General features: G+C 29.7%; 1 protein-coding gene across 1 annotated transcript; it reads right to left on the reverse strand.

The window, feature by feature from the left end:
* Window positions 1-12,962: 12,962 nt before the first annotated feature.
* On the reverse strand, window positions 12,963-16,386 carry LOC113372227 (homeobox protein SIX6-like). The gene is made up of 3 exons (XM_026612549.1): window positions 16,028-16,386; window positions 13,165-13,310; window positions 12,963-13,101 (listed from the first exon to the last, which is right to left on the reverse strand). The coding sequence occupies exons 1-3, from the start codon at window positions 16,367-16,369 to the stop codon at window positions 12,963-12,965; spliced, it is 627 nt and encodes a 208-aa protein (XP_026468334.1). The 5' UTR covers window positions 16,370-16,386.
* Window positions 16,387-20,749: the final 4,363 nt, after the last annotated feature.

The raw sequence follows: 20,749 nt of genomic DNA on the forward strand, positions 1-20,749 counted from the left end.
TTAGGGAGGTCGTTAATATGGATGTCTTCGAGTTTCCATGTTCCCAAGGGCTCAAATGCTTCCAAATTGATAAAAAAAATTCTCTGAAAGTTTAGCTCTTAATATTAACTTTAAGGTAGTCCGCACTCCAATCAAAGTTTCTATGGAAATAACATGGGTAATATTCCATTTATTTTATATTTAGCGACAAGTGATCAAAATTTTGAGAAGAACATAGTATTTGCATAGTATTTTGATCATAAATGAAAAAAAAATACAACAAAAATTTGATATATTTCATAAAATAAGTACTTACTTAGGAAGAAGAACCAAAAACTTTGGTTGGAATCCGGACTACCTTAAAGTTACTATGAATTTGTGTCCATTTGAGCCTCTGGGAGTAAAAAAATTCGAAAACATCCACATCAAGGACCACCTATATATTATAATATATATACATACGTGTGTGTGTGTATGTGTATGGCATTTCTATCATTTTATCAAAGTCCATTACACACGTTATAGTTTTTCAAGTGTCTCCTTGAAGTGTGCTCGAACTAAACAAGCAATTGACCACTACTGCTCTCCATATAAGAATCCTATTAGGAGTCAATACTCTATTCGGCCCCAAACACTTAGGGGTAGTATTCACCTCTAAATAGTTTGAATTTTGATCCAAAAATTGAAATGAAAAGTCTCCATTCCTCTCAGCAAACAATATGGATAAAATTGAATTTTTCTTGAAGCACTCTTGAGGGAAAAGGGACTCATGGGTCCAAGATTAATATGATCCGTTCATTCTTGGATTGTTTTTAAAGAATTTATTTGTGAATTTCTACGTGCCAAATCTGAAAACAAACAAAAACATATTGTTAATTTCGGTACACGCAATTTGTTTCATTTTGACTATTTAATTTTCAAAATCCGTTCAGTATTTTTGTCAAAAACGTGTACAAAATTATTCAGCACAAAGGGAGATCTTGAAGAACTTCATAGAGGGGATATTTAATTTTTAAATCGGTTAAGCCGTTTTTGATAAAAACGTCGATTTAGTGTCGGAATTTTGACTCATAAACACATATACATAGTTTTTTGGATTTTACTATGAAATTTAAAATGACTTGAAACGTCGAGAAAACATAAAATTAGCAATAAATGTCATAATATTAATTAACTTTCTGTAGGGTAAGTTATAGTAATCGTCCAAAAATCGACGTTTTGAAAATTTCTGAACATTTTGGCATACCTCAGAAAAAATGGATGTTGTGTGTGTATGTATGTATGGATACAATTTTTTGTCCACGTTTTCGGGCGTACGGAACAACCGATTTAATGGTTCAAAAATATTCGATTCCTATTGATAAGGAGATGTGCTGATTAGTTTTTGGCAAAACAGGTCCAGCAGTTACGGAGATAAAGAGCAAAGAGTGCAGAAAATAGAAATCGAGTTTTTGAGAGAACGGCGCATCCGATTTGAATGATCTAAAAAAACATTCAATTAGTAATGATTGGGAGAAGTGTTTATTAGTCTTTGGCAAAGGCAGGCCAAGTCATTTAGAATTTTTGTTTCAATTTTTTTTTTCAAATAAAAAAAATAATTTTTTTTTGAATATCGAAAATAATTCAGATTTTATTTTAATTCTGACTAAAGTTCTAATATACTTTAAACAAATAATTTCAACTTTGCAATTCAGTTTATATAATTCTTATAAATATTAGACAATATTTATAATAATCTATTTGAAAACATTCAGTATTCCTCGAACATTTCGTTATGGTACGGGAAGTTCCAGCAATTTGCCTTAAGGCAAGATGCCATACACCCACTAGTTTCATATTAATTTCTTCTGATGATGTATATGTTTCTTTTGAAAATTATTTTAAAAACATTTGCTATAAATTCTGGATATAATTCTTATTCAAAAGTTACAACTTTTTTTCATTATTAATGAGATTTTAAGAGCTTCTGAACATTATTTCAGAGAGATAAATTTCAAAAATATTTCTGAGAGATAAATGAGTAAGTTGTTGTATGATATTGAACTTTAAAATATGAAATTTCGATCACGTCTTTATTTCGAAAATCGAATAAAAGTCTGAACTTATGCAAATATGCAAATCTTTTCGAACTGTGGGTGTAATCTTTTGAGGAATAATAAATTTGTAATATATATATATATATATATATATATATACATGTATATATTATAGATTTTTCTGAATACGTCGTTAAGAAAATTAGGGTTTAACTTTTCTTCGATTCGTATTCATATGCAAATTAATATTTTGCAAGGGATGACGATGCGAATATTCTGCATTTTAGAAACGTATCTTCATTTCCGACGTATATAATTTTCATTTTTCACTTATTTATTGACAAAAAAATATTTTTCATAAAATAGTCAGTACGTATGTATATTAGCTCTTACACAATAGATACCCCTAGGTCCCTCAGGTTAGAATTACTAATCGATGTTAAACTCCAATCTTGTACGAATAACGTAATCAAAAGCTCGTTTTACCAAAGGGAAAAAATCACAATTAGGCTCCTATTTTCCATCTAGTTATCTAGTCCAACGGGACAGCCTGGTTCGATTTTAGGTACTATTTTAGCATATTGCTGGTACTTTATCCCCATCCACAAAATGTGCAACAAAATACCTATAACTATCGAATCATTCGCAATGTTTGATCTTAATAAGTTACCCTTTGAATACCCCGAATAGCCGAATTGTAACCCGAACGGTTTAAAATTGATCCATAATGGGTGCAACGGTGCATCGTGGCGGATGATGATGATGATGATGATGATGTTGAAATGATGATACGGCGCCAATTGAGGGATGACAGCAAAGGGGTTGCAGCTATTGGAGCGTAAGACATCACTCGCTGGGTGATCTTTAGGCATAAAGACAGGTCCCATAATAGACATTGGAATAAAAATTGTGCAAATTCAGAGTGGTGACCCATTATTCCAAATTTGAAGTCCTTCACCAAATGCTAGGAATGAAGGTCGAAGGAAGGTCGAAGGAAGGTCGAATTTTGAATCCACTTTAAAAATTTGGATTCAAAATGATTAAATAAATATAAAATTAGAAAAACGGATTTTTTTGCCAACATTTGATTTTTTTTAGAAAGTCATTTATGTAAAAAATGAAACCTTGTCTATACAGTTGAATCCGATTAGTATGACGCCGAATATATTGACAACCGCTTAATATGACGTAATCGCACTAGGAATTTGGTTTCCATATAAAATTCCTTAAAAAAACAGCTGTCTAGTCGGATATATTGACATCGCTTACATTGACATGTCGCTTACAATGACCCATTTTTGCAAAAAATATGTCCAATTATAATGACCGACATGATTTTACATGATGTGGCCATGTCTACAAAAGCAATTGCTATGTCTTTTCTGCACAATAGCACCAGGGACTTTTTACAATAAAATTTTGTAAAGAAATCAATCAAAAATTACTGATTACTTTCATTAAAAAAACACCTTTGTATATTTATGGGTAGGGTAGACTAATTATTAATGCCCACCACGGATATCTCATAAACAAATAAAATTAGATTTTTTTTACAATTATATTTGATAGTAGAGGGCGAAAAATGTTAATAATCATAACCAGTCATCACCTTTATTCTTATGACTTTGCTATCAGAAGATAAGCAGCACATGAGTGGGATAAAAAGGACCAGCAGAACCATTACTTTGGCAAAGGTGTAAGCAATAAAATAGTAAAGTTTAAAAAAAAGCAATTTTACAAGAGATTAATTCAATAAATTGTTATTCCGGCTCTTATGATGAATATTTCTGACCAATAGCAGATCAATGTAATATACTGGGTAGTCTTTTTAATAAATGTACCCACAGAATTAATATTTTGCATTGGTTCAATAATGTAGCGTAAAATGCCTTTAAAATTTAATAGAAGAAATTGCATCTGTTCACCCACTGGTCGTCCACTTTACCCCGTATGTGAGGTAAAATGGGTCAGATACCAAATGTTTAAAAATAGTAAAAAATATAATATTTATATAATTAGGAATTATGTACGTATGTATGTAAGTTTTTCTGAACATAGTTCGATAGATGCTTCTTTGATGTATGTTATGTGTTGTTCATTGGGTTTAGACAGTATAATTACCGTAAGTCAAATTGGACCGTTGTGCCCCCGCCCTACCCTATGTCAATTTTATTTTATATTAATTTTAATGTGTCATTTTTATTTTTGATTAAAACGTTTGTATAGGCTTTTCTTTTAAATTACTGAAACATGTAACATATTTGGATATTAAAAAGTTATTCTTCAGTACGCTTTTAATGACGACCGGTTAGTATGACGAGATTTCGGCGTCCCTTCGATGTCATACTAAGCGGATTCTACTTACTTAATTCGGACTCAGTAATTTTTCATCCCTCGCAAAATGCATACATTTACAAGGGAGAAATTGTACACCCTTTAACAAGGAGTTAATAATCAATTCACATTGTTATTTTCCAAACGAGAAGATTTTCAAATGGGGCTGTGGGGGGAGCAGCAATTTGGAACATTAGAGTTTAAATATTAACGAGAATTTAAATGTTACTATATACATGTATAATGAATTTAGGTATTTTATTATAACAGATATAAACTAGTTGTAAGTGGCATTTTGTCTTAAGTAAAGGGGAAACAAACTCTCTCATATGGACTTGTACTATGGCAAATTGTAATTTTTCGAGTACTATGTTATCACTACTGCTTGACATCAATCTGGCCGAAATGGGCATTAAACATCAAAAGTATGGTGTAGGTACGTTCGTGTCTATTTTCGCGAAATGTTATCTTATTGGTATCTCGGAGGTGAGTGCAAACAATGTGCGATTATCTATTATCTACGAGAAGATAATCCGATTCTTATCTCGGTGTTAAAATCAATTTCCTTCTGCGTACACAATGCACTTAATTCTCTCACTCTCATTCATCCTCTCACCTTTTTTAACGGACTGAAAACACCTTTGGCAATAATAAATACTAAAGCATTGATATCCAAGATGAAAAAAATTGGTAAAAAACAGCTCTTTGGTAAATAAGATTTATTCGAAATCGACATGTTTAATGAGAAAGCTTTTGTGAATATTTATAAATTTTTGTTTGAAATACATACACACACATATATATACCCATATATTAGGGTAATCCTTAATATGGATGTTTTCTAAAAGTTTTAGCTCTTAATATTATTAACTTTGAGATAGTCCGCACTCCAACCAAACTTTCTTGATTTTTCTTCCTATTTTATGAAATATATGAAAATTTTTGTTGTAAATTTTATTTATGTTAAAATAAGCAAAAACAATGTCATTCTCAAAATTTTGATTCACTTGTCGCTAAATTATAAAACTTTTAGGGATTTTTTTTATCAATTTGGAAACATGTGAGCTTATGAAGCAAGGAAATTCGCAAACATTCATATTAAGGACTTGAATCCATATAAGGAATTCACGTTCCTGCAAACAGTGAACTTTCGAACCCTTTTTTAGTCTTGTGCAATATCTTCAAATTTATATTCAATCACATAGTATTATTATTATATATAGTTGATAAGCTTATAAAATAACCTAATCTATAGTATAAAAAGAAGCAATAGGTGCCATTATAAAAAAATTCAAAAATTTCCATCAAAGATAAAAATTCAATCGGACGATTCAATTCATGTCAAAAGTAACTTTTTGTACACTTTTTTAGTTCTGTGCAAATATCTCAAAATTTATATTCTGTCACATAATATTATTAAATATAGCTAAAAAGCTTACAAAATTACGTATCCTGTGGTATTAATAAAATATATTTGTGCCATAATGAAATATAACGAAAATTTCCATCAAAATTCAATCAGTGCTTCAATTCATACTTTATTTAACTATAACTTTCCGGACACTTTTCTACTTTTAAGCAAATATCTCGAAATTTATATTATAGGGAATTACATTATCATACATGGGAGTTTATAAAATTACCTAAATAATGGCATGGTAAATGGAATTTTACCCATGTTATTTCCAATAGAAACTTTAGTTGGAGTGCGGACTATCTTAAAAGTTAATATTAGGAAGTTAAAACTTTCAGAGTTTTTTTTTAACAATTTGGAAGCATTTGAGCCCCTTCGGAGCAAAGAAATTCAAAAGCATCCATATTAAGGACGTACCGCCCTAATATATATAAAATTAAAACTGCCCGATTTTAAATAACCTATCAAAATAAAATTAAAACTATGTGTACAATTGTTGAGTTTCAAATACTCAAGAAAAGTCCCAACGTTGTGTTTCTGACCTAAAGCGACGCGTCGTCCGGGTTGCTGTGAAATTTGGTAAGACACGGCCTGGTAAATTTGCAGATAGCAAACTCTTTTGAATGATAATTTTTTTTGTAATTTTATTATATACTTTAACAGTTGTACATATAGTAATCATAATTTCCTTCATTACTGTATCTCATATGTCCTTTACCATGTTTCCATGTCCATCGTTGCTAGATACTTAACCAAAAATCCACCTATCAATCTGCATAAATGCGTGTTAAATATCTGTAGGTGACAAAATCCATCTCATTCATCTCATTCATCTGATTTCTGATTCATCTGCATCCTCTCGTTTTCCATTCTTTTCAAATCTAATGCCGAGATAATATCTCCTAATCCTCGAACTGTAACCGAACGCCCGAGGATAGTGTGCGGTTAATGTGGCCCCCTTGGTCGTACTTTACACATTCCCATTGTTGTCACGATAATAAAATAAATAAATACTAAATACTTTTTCAACAGATTTTTTTTTCTCGAAACGGATTCCGGGACTGAGGGCATTTTTTTCGAACGGCGGCCGGACGGATCCGTGGCCACAAATAATATCGGATTATGGGATAAAGGATATAGGATATAGGAATAATAAAGAAATTTATATATATATATATATATATATATATATATATATATATATGGTGTATATAATTAGGGTGGTCCTTAATATGGTCATTTTCGAATTTCCTTGCTCCCAAGGGCTCAAATGATTTCAAATTGATAAATAACAATTCTGTAAAAGTTTCAGCTCTTAATATTGTCTTTTAGATAGAGCGCAATTCAATCAAAGTTTTGTTTGGGATAAATTTTGCTTTAAAGAAAACACTGGACACAAAGTAGAAATTCGGGACTGTCCCGGTCTCCATAATAATAGTTGAAAAATTATAATTACTAGAATTCATTTGACTCGTATATATAACACTGTTTAAGCACATAACATCATAAAAAATATCATTCATAAAATGCCAAATTGCAATACGTAAATTTTCCAGGCCAGATTTTGCCTATTTGAACCGCAACCTGGAGAGACGCGTTGTTTCAGGGTAAAAACACTGCACTGGGACTTTGGCTTTTTCTTCATATAGTTTTAACATTTTATCACAATTTTGTAATATAATATATAACAGGTTAAAATTTTAACATTTATTATTATTATTGGCAATATTAAGGTAATAATGATACATAGAATATTTTTTATTGCTTCGGGAATTATATTTTTTTTAATTAAATTATTGATCTATTGTTTGCGACGATTGTGAAACATACACGTTCGGTTTTGAAGTATAATAAAAACAATACATTTTTAACATATTATAAAAATATATAAAAAAAATATATTTTATAAAAAAATTATCTTCAGCTGAATATGCATAACAAAATTAAATAACTTTACAACAATAATTTGATAATAGTTTTGAGAAAAGGGATTTTTTCAAACGAAAGTGCTTATTGGAAGCAAAATGAACTTGTTTAGAAATTGTATATATATATAATATATATATATTATATTATATATAAATATATTATATATATATATATATAAATATATATATATATATACAAATTGAAATGTTTGTTGAAAGCTTGAAAAGCTCATAATAGACTGTTGATGCATCTGCCCCATGTTCGAATCACTTCAGAAATATAATGTATATTTGTATTTGTATATATACATGTATATATTATATTATATATATATATATACATATATATATATCTGATCTGATGGTTATTTGTTATTTTTGTATCATTATAAAATCTACTGCTCATAATTTGACAATGGTCTTTTCAAAACTTCTTATAAAAATATTTATTCACATTGTAACAAACGGATTAATATACAAACGATATATATATATATATATATATATATAAATATAAATATACAGTAGACATTTGCTATACCCTAAGTATATCGGTGGTTAAAATAAATACCCAAATGCAAAAATATAAAAGTATAAATATTTTTCTTACATATTTATATTGTTTTGTTGAGTATTATATAACGAATTCAATGGTGATAAAAACCCCTAAAAATATCATTTATTTATTGTCAACGTTTTGGAACTATATACGTTTCATCTTCAAAATATCTGATCTTGATTGAAAAGTGAACAAACAAAATCAATGTAGTAAAAAATAAATGAAAATTTAAAGAATTTTAATACAAATGATAAAATTATAAATATTATATCACAAACATATTTTTTCCTCTCTGGCAAAAGCACAAAATTTTCCTTTCTCAAGTCGAAAATCAAATTATTACTATTTCCAATAACTATGCGCCATCGCAAAGTCAAAAATCACATATCCCTTATAGTTGCACCCTTATAGTTTTTTCGCCCTATTGGCAAGTCGTCGTTGCAGTAATTAAATTTCGTCAAATGGGAATAACGAGCATATTTTCGGGAAGTAAAATATAATCGCATTTTGGATGTTGTCATTGGTCGACATCGGTGGGAATATTTGACAAATTGTCAAGGGATGAAGGTATAGAGGGATGGAAGTTGTAGCTTTTGGATTTATTTTGTAGATTAGAGAAAGGGACTTAGTATTTAATAACAAATAGTTTTGTTTGTAAAGCACCAGCTTTTTCTTTATTTATGCCAAGTATAATGGATTTGCTGAAGTTTTTAAAAATTACAGGTTTTAACTAGGTGTAAGTGGCAGTTGGTCTTAAGGCAAGTTGGAAAAACTTCAGGATAGTGTAAATAAAAGACTAAATAAATAATAAGAAATTTCAAACTATTAGGCATGAAAGCTTGAAATTTTGACGTCGATTACTATACGTATTTGCTAATTAATTTACCATCTAGTAACAATAATGAACAATAACAAAAATTAAATAAAAAGGGTACAAAATAAAGGATATAATTTTTATTATCGATTTTTGTCGATTGTTATTGTTGGTTGATTTTTCCATTCGTAGGCCTACTAGGAACATATATAACAATTTTAAGTCTTTTATATTTTATATCCAAAGTTCACGTTTTGCCAAAAAAACATAAGATTTGGAGTTTATCTCTATACAGATCAGAGACATGGACTCTATGCAAAGTCACCAGAAGAGTATTCAAAATGTGGTTATAAAAAAGATAAAATCTTTCTAGGTAAGAATTTTCGCATATGATAAGGAAAAGAGGATGCTGGTCAACCTCAATCTGGAAAAGACTTTGATAAATTATATCAAAATGTAGGAATGCTTAATTTGTTTAGAGATCTATACTGATAAGCCAATGGAAAAATTAGATTATGACTCCGTACAGATCAGAGGTGTGGACTCTAGGGATGATCAACATAAACTTCCTCTAGGTTGGTACTGGACGATGAAATAGAATTGAATTTAAAAATATTGCTAGGAATTGGAAAGAAAGAAATCTACTGTCTTTAGAACCATATTGAGAAACAAGTGGTAATAAAAAAAATGGCTCTGATGATGAACGACTTACAGAAAATTGAATGTTGAAGTACCCGACAGAAGAAGTTTTTCAGGAATGAGGTCTAAATAAATGTTTGCTGCGAGTGTTAAATATATTTTCAACCTCCAATCTTGATCAAAACTAAAAAGGACTTGAAGGGACTTGAAGGAAATCGGATCGTATCGACTGACAAAATAATACTCGAGAGAGCTAAAGATTTTAATCCGGCGCCAATATGACAGATGTAAACGAAACTCTTCACCGAATCAAAAATAGAAATAATAAACTCAAAGAAAAAAGAAAATGAGATTCAATAATATTCTAAGAACCCGTATGGGGGCACAGGGAGGGACTAGGAATAATATAATTAAGGAATAATTCTCCAATAATAGGATATTTCTCCAAATTTTAAAATTATCATACAAATACATGGCAGGAATTTATAGATTTGAATATTTTTTTAATATGGGTAGTACCTATATAAATAGGATCATATTTTATTGTGTGTGTATTTACAAATATGGCATATGGCATGGGCTTAGTCAATTGTAAAAGTCGTCGGTGGCCCCTAACTGTGATAATGTGTCCGCCCTGGGAAAAGGGCCCTTCCAACAAATTCGGTACCAAATAGGGCGGCAATAATCTCTACCAATAATAGAAACTCGTATAAAAGTCTTATATATATATATATAAATATATATATATATATATATATATATATATATTTTGATGAGTTATTTAGAATCGGGCAGTAACACCAAGTAAAAAAAACTAAAGTAGTTTTGAAATACTTTATTTATCCAAATTAAGCCAAATTTTAACTTGGTGTTACTGCCCGATTCTAAATAACTCATCAAAATATATATCACACCAAACTCACATATTTCAATATATATATATATATATATATATATATATATATATATATATAGGGACATTTATAAACTTATATACCTAATATACGCTTACTTCAATATTGTTATTATGCTTAGGACATCTATTTATTTTCTCTAAAATATTCATGCTTTTATCCATTGTCTTTTTTATTTTTTTCATTTTTTCCACAAAATCATTCGAATAAATTGTTCGGCTGCAAAAGTGGCTCGTCTGGCGTCAATTTGATGACTTTGCAGAAATTTTTGCAGCATTTGCAATATCCGTTTGCACTTTTGCACAAAGTAACAATGTACACAACAATGGTAATAATAATAATGGTAATGGTAATGGATTGTTAGATGCACTTATAGTTAGAAAGACTTAAATGGGGGCCACTTTAGCGACAATTAATAATTGTTGTAATTAACACGTTGGATGAATTAATTGTGTAAAATGATGGATGATGATGATGGTATAATGTACACTGAGGGTTGGAGGAAAAGAACATCTTGAATCTTTTCTTTACCATCTCACCAGAGTTTTTTTTCCTGTCCATTATATTTTGTTATTGATGAATCGACAAATTTAATCCGATGAAATTGTATACGAGTCCATTGAATTCTCTATTTTGGGTTTAGGTTTTTATTATTTAATTCTGTCACGGGTTTATGAACGATTTAAGCTGTTTTGACTGCGACTAACGATAAAACTTTGACACTTTTTTATTTACACTTGAAATTTAGAAAAAAATTATATAGACATCCAACCAATTTAATAAATGAATCTTATGTGTGCATTATAATTATAAAAAATATAATATTTAAACTATAAACAATAAACAAACAACGTTTAAATTCGAATGGTGCAAAGAAAAATAATATGCCGGATACTTTTTTAGTTTTGTGCAAATATCTTAAAATTTGTATTCTATCATAATATATTACAGTATATGTTTAGAAAACTTATACAGTTTTCAAATTTACTGTAGTATCAGAAATATCAACTTATTAAAAAAGCACAAAGAATTTAATCAAACTTTGAAAATGTCGAAGCGTTGGGAGTCGAAAATTGCTATAATTTATATAATTTATATATATATATATATATATATATATTGAAGTAAGCGTATATTTCTAAGAGCGATTTTTGAGTTTGACTCAAATATCTCAAAATTTGTATTATTTTTATATTTATTTTTTTTCTAAATTATATCATTAATATAAAAATATAGTTTCAAATTAAAGAATCCTTAAAAATTTCATCAAATATAAAAATTCAATCAAATAGTCCAACTTATACAACACCAAGGAATCATAACCTGCCAGACATTTTTTTAGTTTTACGTAAATATCTCAATATTTTTATTTTGTCACAATATTTTAGGTTGTCAAATATCTCCCTTCCGCCTTTTTGTATTATAAACCAAGAGCAAAAAAGCGGAAGGGAGATATTTGACAACCTAATATTATTTTTGTCACATTATATTATTATAGTGCCTTATTAAAAAATCGCAAAAATTTTCATCAAACATAAAAGTTCTTTAACATAATGTTAGGACCACCACTGGGCGGCCTGATATGCCCTTTATATTTATATTAATCAAAAAAATTACTAGATGTCATATTTATAGATAGTTGTAATTACTTAATGAAATAAAAAAAAATGAAATAAAAAACATAAAAGTTCAATCAAATGGCGTAAGTAAAAGAAGTATAGTATACAGAATATATATATGTATATATATAAAGATGAAATTTCATTAAATCAAGGGTTGTCTACTAATAAAATCTCTTGGACTTGTTGTGCAAATAAAGAAGTAACATAAGTATGGTCAATGTCAATGCACCATCAACCCTTTTATCCCTTTATTCATCCGAACGACAAACACAAATGTGTTTCCTGGTAAACAAAAACCGATTTAATATCAGTCGAAATGTCGAAAAGATTGTTTAGCAACCGTTTTTATCATGTCGAATTTGATTTTGGGGCATTTTGAGGTGTTTAGAAATACGAATTTGTGAACTGTACCAGAAATTTTTATAAGGTGTCTCCCATTGACCAATTGTTTACATCAACTTTTTTTTTAATGACTAAATATAGCATTTCAGTATTACGTCTTCCAAAGTATAAATGTATGATACTTATGAATCCAAAAACAAGCATTTACAATTTTCAGTACCTGAAATGCAATTTTTTCCAAACTTGCATTGGTTTCTTCAAACTCAGTCCACCTAGTGACAACCTCAAGTTTCAAAAAGCTCGCAGAATACGCTGTTACGTGTTTATATCTACCTATTTTTGTACAAATAATTAGAGAATCGAACATCATTTTTTTATTATTTACCTATTTTTGGCAGCAGCCGCCCTGTCCCTTTGCCTCCGATTTTTGAACCAATTTCCGACTTGGGTCGGAGTCAAACCAGTCGCCTGGGCCAGCTCTCGTTTCTTCGTAGGGTTCGGGTAGGGGTCCTGGAGGTACCTTGAAAATAAAACAAAAAATTCAAATAAAAATCAATTATATAATATATAATTGTATCCTTACCATTCTCTTAAAAGGTTCCTCGTTCTTTCCTTAAAACAATGCGACTTTGGTTCACCTTCGCTGATCGAATAAGGAAGAGGAAACTTTTTTCGGACTCTGTATTTATCGACTGGACCCAAAGGGCGACCTCTTAATTTTTCTGCTTCCTGGGTAAAGAAATAGGAACTTCAAACATGGAAACTTCAAACTAAAACTAATAATTACAATTTTAAATTTTTTCTAAATTGCAATAAATTGAATTTTGCCATAAGTTACAGAAATTTATGAGATCTCAACTTATTTATAATAATAATAATTTTTAGGTATTTACGTTGATTTAAAAAAATCACAACTTATATTTAAGAAAATTTAAGTTTTGAATCTGGTAGAAATTTTTATAAACTGTAAACTTTAATATTTTTTATTATTATTTATTAACTTCCCGAAGTAGAAGTTTATGTTTTATATATTATTTTCATATCTCAGTCAGACAGGGGTGTCTGGTGTTAGAGAATATGACAAATTTCATAAAAATATTTGATTAGATGTTTAACAGTTTTTTTTTAAACAGCGATGATTATTTTGGTATTTTACATAATTTTCAGAATTTTATAACCTTTCTTTCTAATTTTTTATTTTTTAACTTCCCGAAGGAGAAGTTTATGTTTTCATCAAAAAATCCGAATGGCTAATTTTATGTTTTCTCGACGTTTCAAGCCATTCTGAATCGAATGAGACCAAATTTGGAAAAAGTATGTGTGTGTGTGTGTGTGTGTGTGTGTGTGTGAACAGATTTTTTGCCGTAAATCGACGTTTTCTCCAAAACGGCTCGAGCGATTTCAAAAATTTAAAAGCCATTTGATGTATCTCGATGAGGACTATCGTCTCTGAGTTTTGTGCGGCGATCGGCCGGGCCGTTTCTTTGTAAATTGCAGAAAAGTGAAAATTTTTTCGCCCACGTTTTAGCCCGCAATTCTGAATCGATTCTGAAAATTCAAAAACCATTCGATAGATATTGGTTGGGAATCGTGCTGATTAGTTTTTGGTAAAGATTGGCCGGGCCGTTTTCTTATAATAACGTTTTAAAAAAAAAAAATTCGACGATTTTTATGATTTTTTTTTTGACGGTAGATACCATAGTTTTCTAGGTCATACTAAAATATTACGGCCCTACGACAACTCGTTTAGCTTTAAAAATTCGTCAAAGTTTGCAAAAATTGGTATAGTTTTTTTGACATTTGTCAAAATTAGACTTTTGATCGACGTTTTCTCAAAAGCGCCTGAACCGATTTCAGAAATTTAAAAGCCATTTGATGTATTTCGGGGAAGACTATCGTTTGTCAGTTTTGTGCGACGATCAGCCAAGCCGTTTCTTTGTAATTTGAAAAAAAGTGTTAAACTTTTCGTCCACATTTAAGCTCATCCTACCGAACCAATTTTAAAAAATCAAAAACTGTTCGAAAGATATTAGTTGGGAATGATACTGATCAGTTTTAGGTGAAAATCTACCGAGCCGTTTTCTTGTAATTAACCGTTGAAAAAAAAATTTAAGCCGATTTTTATGGATTTTTTTTTAGCGATATATACCACGGTCTTATAGAACTTACTGAAATATTACGGCCTTAAGACAAATAGTTTGATTTTAAAAATTCATCAAAGTTTGAGAAAATGAGTAGCTCTTTTGACATTTGTTAAAATTAAAATTAGACTATTTACTTGGTATAATGATAGAGTACTTGGTCTTGAACATAATAAATCATTAAAGTCCTGAAAACTGGTTCAATTATAAAAATTATTGATTTTTGAAAATTTGCTTTTAGAAAATACTCCGAGTTCGTTCGTTTTCAATTATGTGTAATAAATCCACTCGAAATACTTTTAATGACTCATAAATTAATTTATTTTATATTGATTAAGTCAATTATTTAAATATATCGGGAAGTTCATGTAACTTGCCTCAAGGCTAAATACCAAACCAACTAGTTTAAAATTATAATTTATGTATGTATGTAATATATATATAATGTAAGTACGATTTTTTATAATTTATACGTTTTTGTAGGTTTCAATGAATGAATGGGGTATTCTAGTGTAGAGCGATGAATTTTAGGTCATTTTTAAAGTGTCGTAAAAGAAAGCAATGAATGTCTTTACTATTCATTTTTTACCACTTGTTTATTAATATTATTAAAATACAAAACAAAATTCAAAAATAATGTAGTGGGTGATGTCAAAAAATTGGCACCTCAGTCTTGACATGATTTCAGCCCTCCTAGCCGTGGGAAATGCAGAAAATAAAAAGATTATTAATCTACAATGATGTCGCAATCGCCCGAACTAGCGATGAGTAAAAATTTTTTTTTCACAATTTGGCGACTGTTTGAAAAAAAGTGTTTTTTACTGTTTTTTTACTGTTTTTTTTTTAGTTTCTCGATTTTTTTAAAAATAGTAAAAATTGGAATTTGGGGATAATCCTAGTTCGGGCTATAGATAGGTCTATAAACAAAACTTTCTGAACATTTCAAGTGAATCGGTCGATTAAAACTCAAGAAATCATGTCAACAGTACTGAAAAAGTCTGTTCTGAGAAAAACGCATTTAAAGTTTTGCCTGAAGCCAAACCAGTATGGGGACCGAGTCAGTAAAATGCCTATATCTCCGAAAATAATTCAAATTTTCAAAAACCTTCTCGTACCCATATTCTTAGATAGTTGAACTTTAATTTCTACACTAGAATACCCCCTTAATCTAATCATAAATGAATAAGTTAATCTAACAATATAATAATTTTATTTCTTATAATTTAATAGAATTTCTGTTTACTTATTTAATATTATGAACATAGTAATAATATTTCTTCTTACATATAGGTAAATATATTCTACCTGATAGTGAGCCTCCAGCCACATCGCTTGCAGCTTTCCATGAGAGTCCCTCGTGAATTTGTGCCTTTCCAGAATCGCATACAACTCTCTAAAGTGCCCACTGTGAAAGGCCACGATGGCCCTGGCCCTCAAGACAGCCTCCGACCTGTCCAACTCCAGAATATTCGGATGGGCCACCGGCAAAGACCACAGGAACCTGGCCAATCTCTCGATGTCGCCGGATTCCTCCAGAGTCTCGCAGACCGAGGACACTTGGTCCAGGGTGAAACTGAGAGTTGGCAGCGGAGGCGCCGGAGGGACCCCTTGGGATAAGAGGGGACCCGGGAGGGCCCTTGAGGACATGTCGAGGGGCGCCTCCATTTCAGAAGATGGAGAACATCTTGTGTCATGTGAGTAGGTAACTTGAAGTCATATTTTTTTAGTCAAAATTTAGAATTGTGTCATGACATATTGATGGATTTAGCACCATAAACTTCCGACGGCAAACGATATTGTCCTCATATTTTTTACTTAATTGTAAAATTTTATATGAAGTACATGACAATTTTTTAATATTTAATCGAAAAAAAAATTGAAAATATTTATTTTATAAATAATTTAATATTATTTCATCACCAATACACTAAAAAGTTTTATTTTGAACCACTTTTTCACACCAACGTTTGGGCTAAATTTTGTTGTTGCGATGTCACCACATTCGTCTGACATATTGACACTTTCTGACACATATGACATGGGATGTGTCATGTATTGACATTGACACTCATTAAAACTATTGATAATTATATTTGATTTATATATTTGATTAATTATTTAATTCTACTGACATATTGACTTAATACAATTATTGATATTAATATATATTTTAAGAAATTGTATTAATTAGCTGACACTATTGACATGTATGACATACAATGTGACACTTATTGACACTGACACCATTTCAATTATTGAGAATAAATTTTATATGTTATTAATTTAATTAATTAAATATTATTATATTTTTTAGAATCATGATTTTTATATTAATTTTATTTAAAGCTTGACATATGGAGTATTATGACATTATCTCGATTGACATGTGTCAAGGTTTATGTCAATTAATTTAGAACAAATTTGTGTAAATTTTGTGTTAAATTAGATAAATAGTCTATAGACTTTTGATTTTTCTATTTATTTCAAAAACCATATAGACAAGGTTTATGGTTTATTGAGCTTTGAATGACACTTGTCAGATAATGGCGTCTGACTCTTACTGACAGATTGACATATATGTTGCAAAATGGCATCGGGTAATAGATATGCCTGTTTTTTAATTTTTTGTATATAAATTACAGCTTTTTACGCATTAAACATTATGGTTTGTTGATTCTTTATACTGGTGTACGTGTATGACACTTGTCAGATAATGGCGTCTGACACTTACTGACAGATTGACATATGTTGCAAAATGACATCGGGTAACAGATATGTCAGTTTCTCAAGTTTTTTGTACATAAATTATAGTTTCCTTGCACTTTCAAATTTAATTTGTTCAACAACGATTCTGGTTTCCAATGATTCAGGATACAATTCATTTTTAAAGTAAAATTTTAATTGCTGAATAAGAAATTTGACTGTCACATGACGAATTTACAAACTTTTTTGGAGTACACTTTTTTTAAATTCACTAACACATATGAAAAAAATTGTTTGACGTCATTGTCACAGCACTATCGTCAAATTTCAAAAGTCCAAATGCAAAATTTGGAGGAAGAGCACAGAAAATATAATAATTCTTGACAGCCTTACTCGCAAAAATAATGATGTCAAAAGTATTTATTATAGTAACAATTCCTTTGAGGACTCCTCCAATTTTTAAATATATGTCACAACACAACCTCAAGGGCTGCAATAAATTACCAACACTATCTTTTACAATTATCAATTATTATTTCAATTACAAGCGACTTGTAAACGTGTTGACTTCTCGAGTGCCGGATTAAAACTGAAATTCCCGCCGGAGGCGTGTCTCGCCTGCTCCGCGATTGGTCGGAATTTTCCCGCCAATGGTGCTGGACGGAAGTCTCGACGACGCTTTCCCCACTTTTTGCTTGAAGTTCTTGCGCTGGTAGTCGTAGTTGTTAGGACGTAGACACATGTGTGTATTGTCGTGTGCAAGCGGAGTGATTGTACTCGTGAAGTGATTCGGAATTGTTAAATGACATACTGGATGTAAAATAAAATAGAGTCATGAATATATATATATATATATATATATATATATATATATATATATATATATATAAAGAGGTGTTCACATAAAATGAACAAAATGCATCATGCTTCGAATGAAATTACATTGTACGGAATGACTGTACCATATGTTAAGTGCTAAGTGTATTACAATACTTGTACAATATATGTATATATATATATATATATATATATATATATATATTTGTATGTATGTATGTATGTATGTATGTATGTATGTATGTATGTAGTCTTATAAATCATTGACTGTTGATACCTGAACTAAATGATAATAACATAGGTACAGCGTTTTTTCATGTCACGTACATTGTATTTGTATATGTATATATATATATATATATATATATATATATATATCAAATCAACAATACGAAAATATGGAAAAAAATTGAAAAACAAGGTCTAAGATTTGAATAATTATTTTAAAAAAATTGATAATATTATGATCCATGTACTAAAAGGGCAGAATTTTGTTTATTAACGCAAAGGGGGTTTAAAAAAATAAAAACAGATTCAGCAAATTTTCTAAGGTCACCATACTTTTCTTTATGTAAAATAATAGGATTTTTTGTATTAAAAGTATGGTTTAAACTAATGACATGTTCTGAAAACATAGTCTTAAACTGATTTGGATTTTTAGAATTATAAATATGTTGATTAATTCTCTTGTCTCAACGTCGAACAAAAAATCTAAATCTTGTATATATATATATATATATATATGTATATATACTGGCTGTCCCAGAACTCAACGTATGGGATCTTAGTATTGATCATAACTATAATGAAAAAAATACAAAAAAAAATTCATCCCATGCAGTTTGAAAGTTATGAGCTTTCAAGTAGAGCTTTGGCAAAATTGTGACCGGTTTTCGGTTATTGTGGTTAATTTTTATTAATTATATTTATTCTAAATTTGGATCCGTAATTATAAATAACATTTCTAGGACTACAGTAAAAAATCATGCTAAAATTTCCCCAAGTTTTCAAGAATTAAGACCTTTTGTTGAACTATGCATTTAAAGTTTTTAAAATATGTCGACTTTGAAAGACATTGTTTTTTAAAAAAGTGTACTAAAGTGTGTTGGCAAGTTTCATCCAAAGTTGGCACATTTAATGAAGATTCTGGAATGGTAAAATACTTGATAGTTCACAATGAAAAATTTTGAGTAAAAAAATAAAAAGCTAAAAAACACTATTGTTGCTATTTTTGCTCACATCAGTTCCAATGTTTGCTTATCGCACTAGCAAAAATCATATCATTTTTAGATTTTTATTGTTTTACTCGAATTTTTTTATTATGGCCTATCAAGTATTTTACCAATTTGGAATCCTGATTAAATTTGCCAACTTTTCATGAAACTTGCCAATTCACTTTAGTACATTTTTTTAAAGCAGGGCCTTTCAAAGTCGACCGATTTTGAAAATTTTAAATTGATAGTTTTACGAAAAGTCTTGAATCTTGTAACCTTGAGGAAATTGTATCATAATTTTTGAATATGATCTTAGAAATATTATTCACGGTTACACTTTCAAAGTTTAAATAAGCAAAAGTAATAAAAATTAACAGAAACATAGTCATAATCTTAATAAAGCTCTTAGTTGCACTTAAAAGCTCTTAAATGACGTCATATAATATTTTTTCTGAACACCTACGGTCAATGCTATCAACGTTGTCTTGACGTTGAGTTCTGGGACCATGTGTATATAATAAATAACCCTCAACGTACCATACCAAATATACTCTATTACAAATTTTATTCACTCCTCAGACTTCATATTTTCCTATAAACAATATTTACACAATACCAAAAAAGGACAAAGGACAACTAAGGAAGGATTATCGATAATAATATCGATCGCTCCTGCTAATGCGACCGCAAAACCGATTTCGATAATCGCCTTATTTCCACCAAAATTTTATAATCGAAAAGGATTCTGTTGTTGTGCCCTTTTGAATTCGAATCCTTTATCCGGATTTAGATAAAGGACGTATAAAGCGTATCCTGTGCAGATTCTTTTTTCTTTATTTTAAATTTGTGTCCGGTATTTCCGGATTTTGGGAAAAACAAAGTAGACCTCAGAAGGTCATTAAGGGGAGAGCAAATAGTGGAAAATTGTTATTGAAGGTTCCGTACAAACACTTACTCAGGTAATAATAAATACAATGTAATATAGAATTATTTAAGTATTTAGAAAAATTAAATATAGGTTCAGGCTAGAATAATAAAATTTAAACATCATAAACATACATCTTTTTATATAATTGTTTTATATGCCTTCCCTCTATCCGTCTCTCCAGATATTGATTAATTGAAATCAATTTTAATTACGAATCGATAATAATTATTGATTATTTATTTGATTGATCAATATTGACTTCCATTAAGATGAGGTCAACTATGAGAGAATCATATTCATCTTCTTGTGGGTTCTTTTCGTGGAATAATTGCATCTGCAATTGCA

The sequence above is a fragment of the Ctenocephalides felis genome, unplaced genomic scaffold, assembly GCF_003426905.1.
Source record: "Ctenocephalides felis isolate EL2017-DRISC unplaced genomic scaffold, ASM342690v1 CF-g0.4_SCAFFOLD_01604, whole genome shotgun sequence".
Lineage (NCBI taxonomy): Eukaryota > Metazoa > Arthropoda > Insecta > Siphonaptera > Pulicidae > Ctenocephalides > Ctenocephalides felis.

Bases quoted from the DNA above. Each gene is read 5' to 3' on its own strand.
- LOC113372227 (XM_026612549.1), bottom strand. From the start codon at position 16,369: ATGTCCTCAAGGGCCCTCCCGGGTCCCCTCTTATCCCAAGGGGTCCCT. The intron at 13,311-16,027 runs GTAGAATATATT...TTCTTTACCCAG, and splicing joins GGCTGGAGGCTCACTATCAG to GAAGCAGAAAAATTAAGAGG. The intron at 13,102-13,164 runs GTAAGGATACAA...TTTATTTTCAAG, and splicing joins AGGAACCTTTTAAGAGAATG to GTACCTCCAGGACCCCTACC.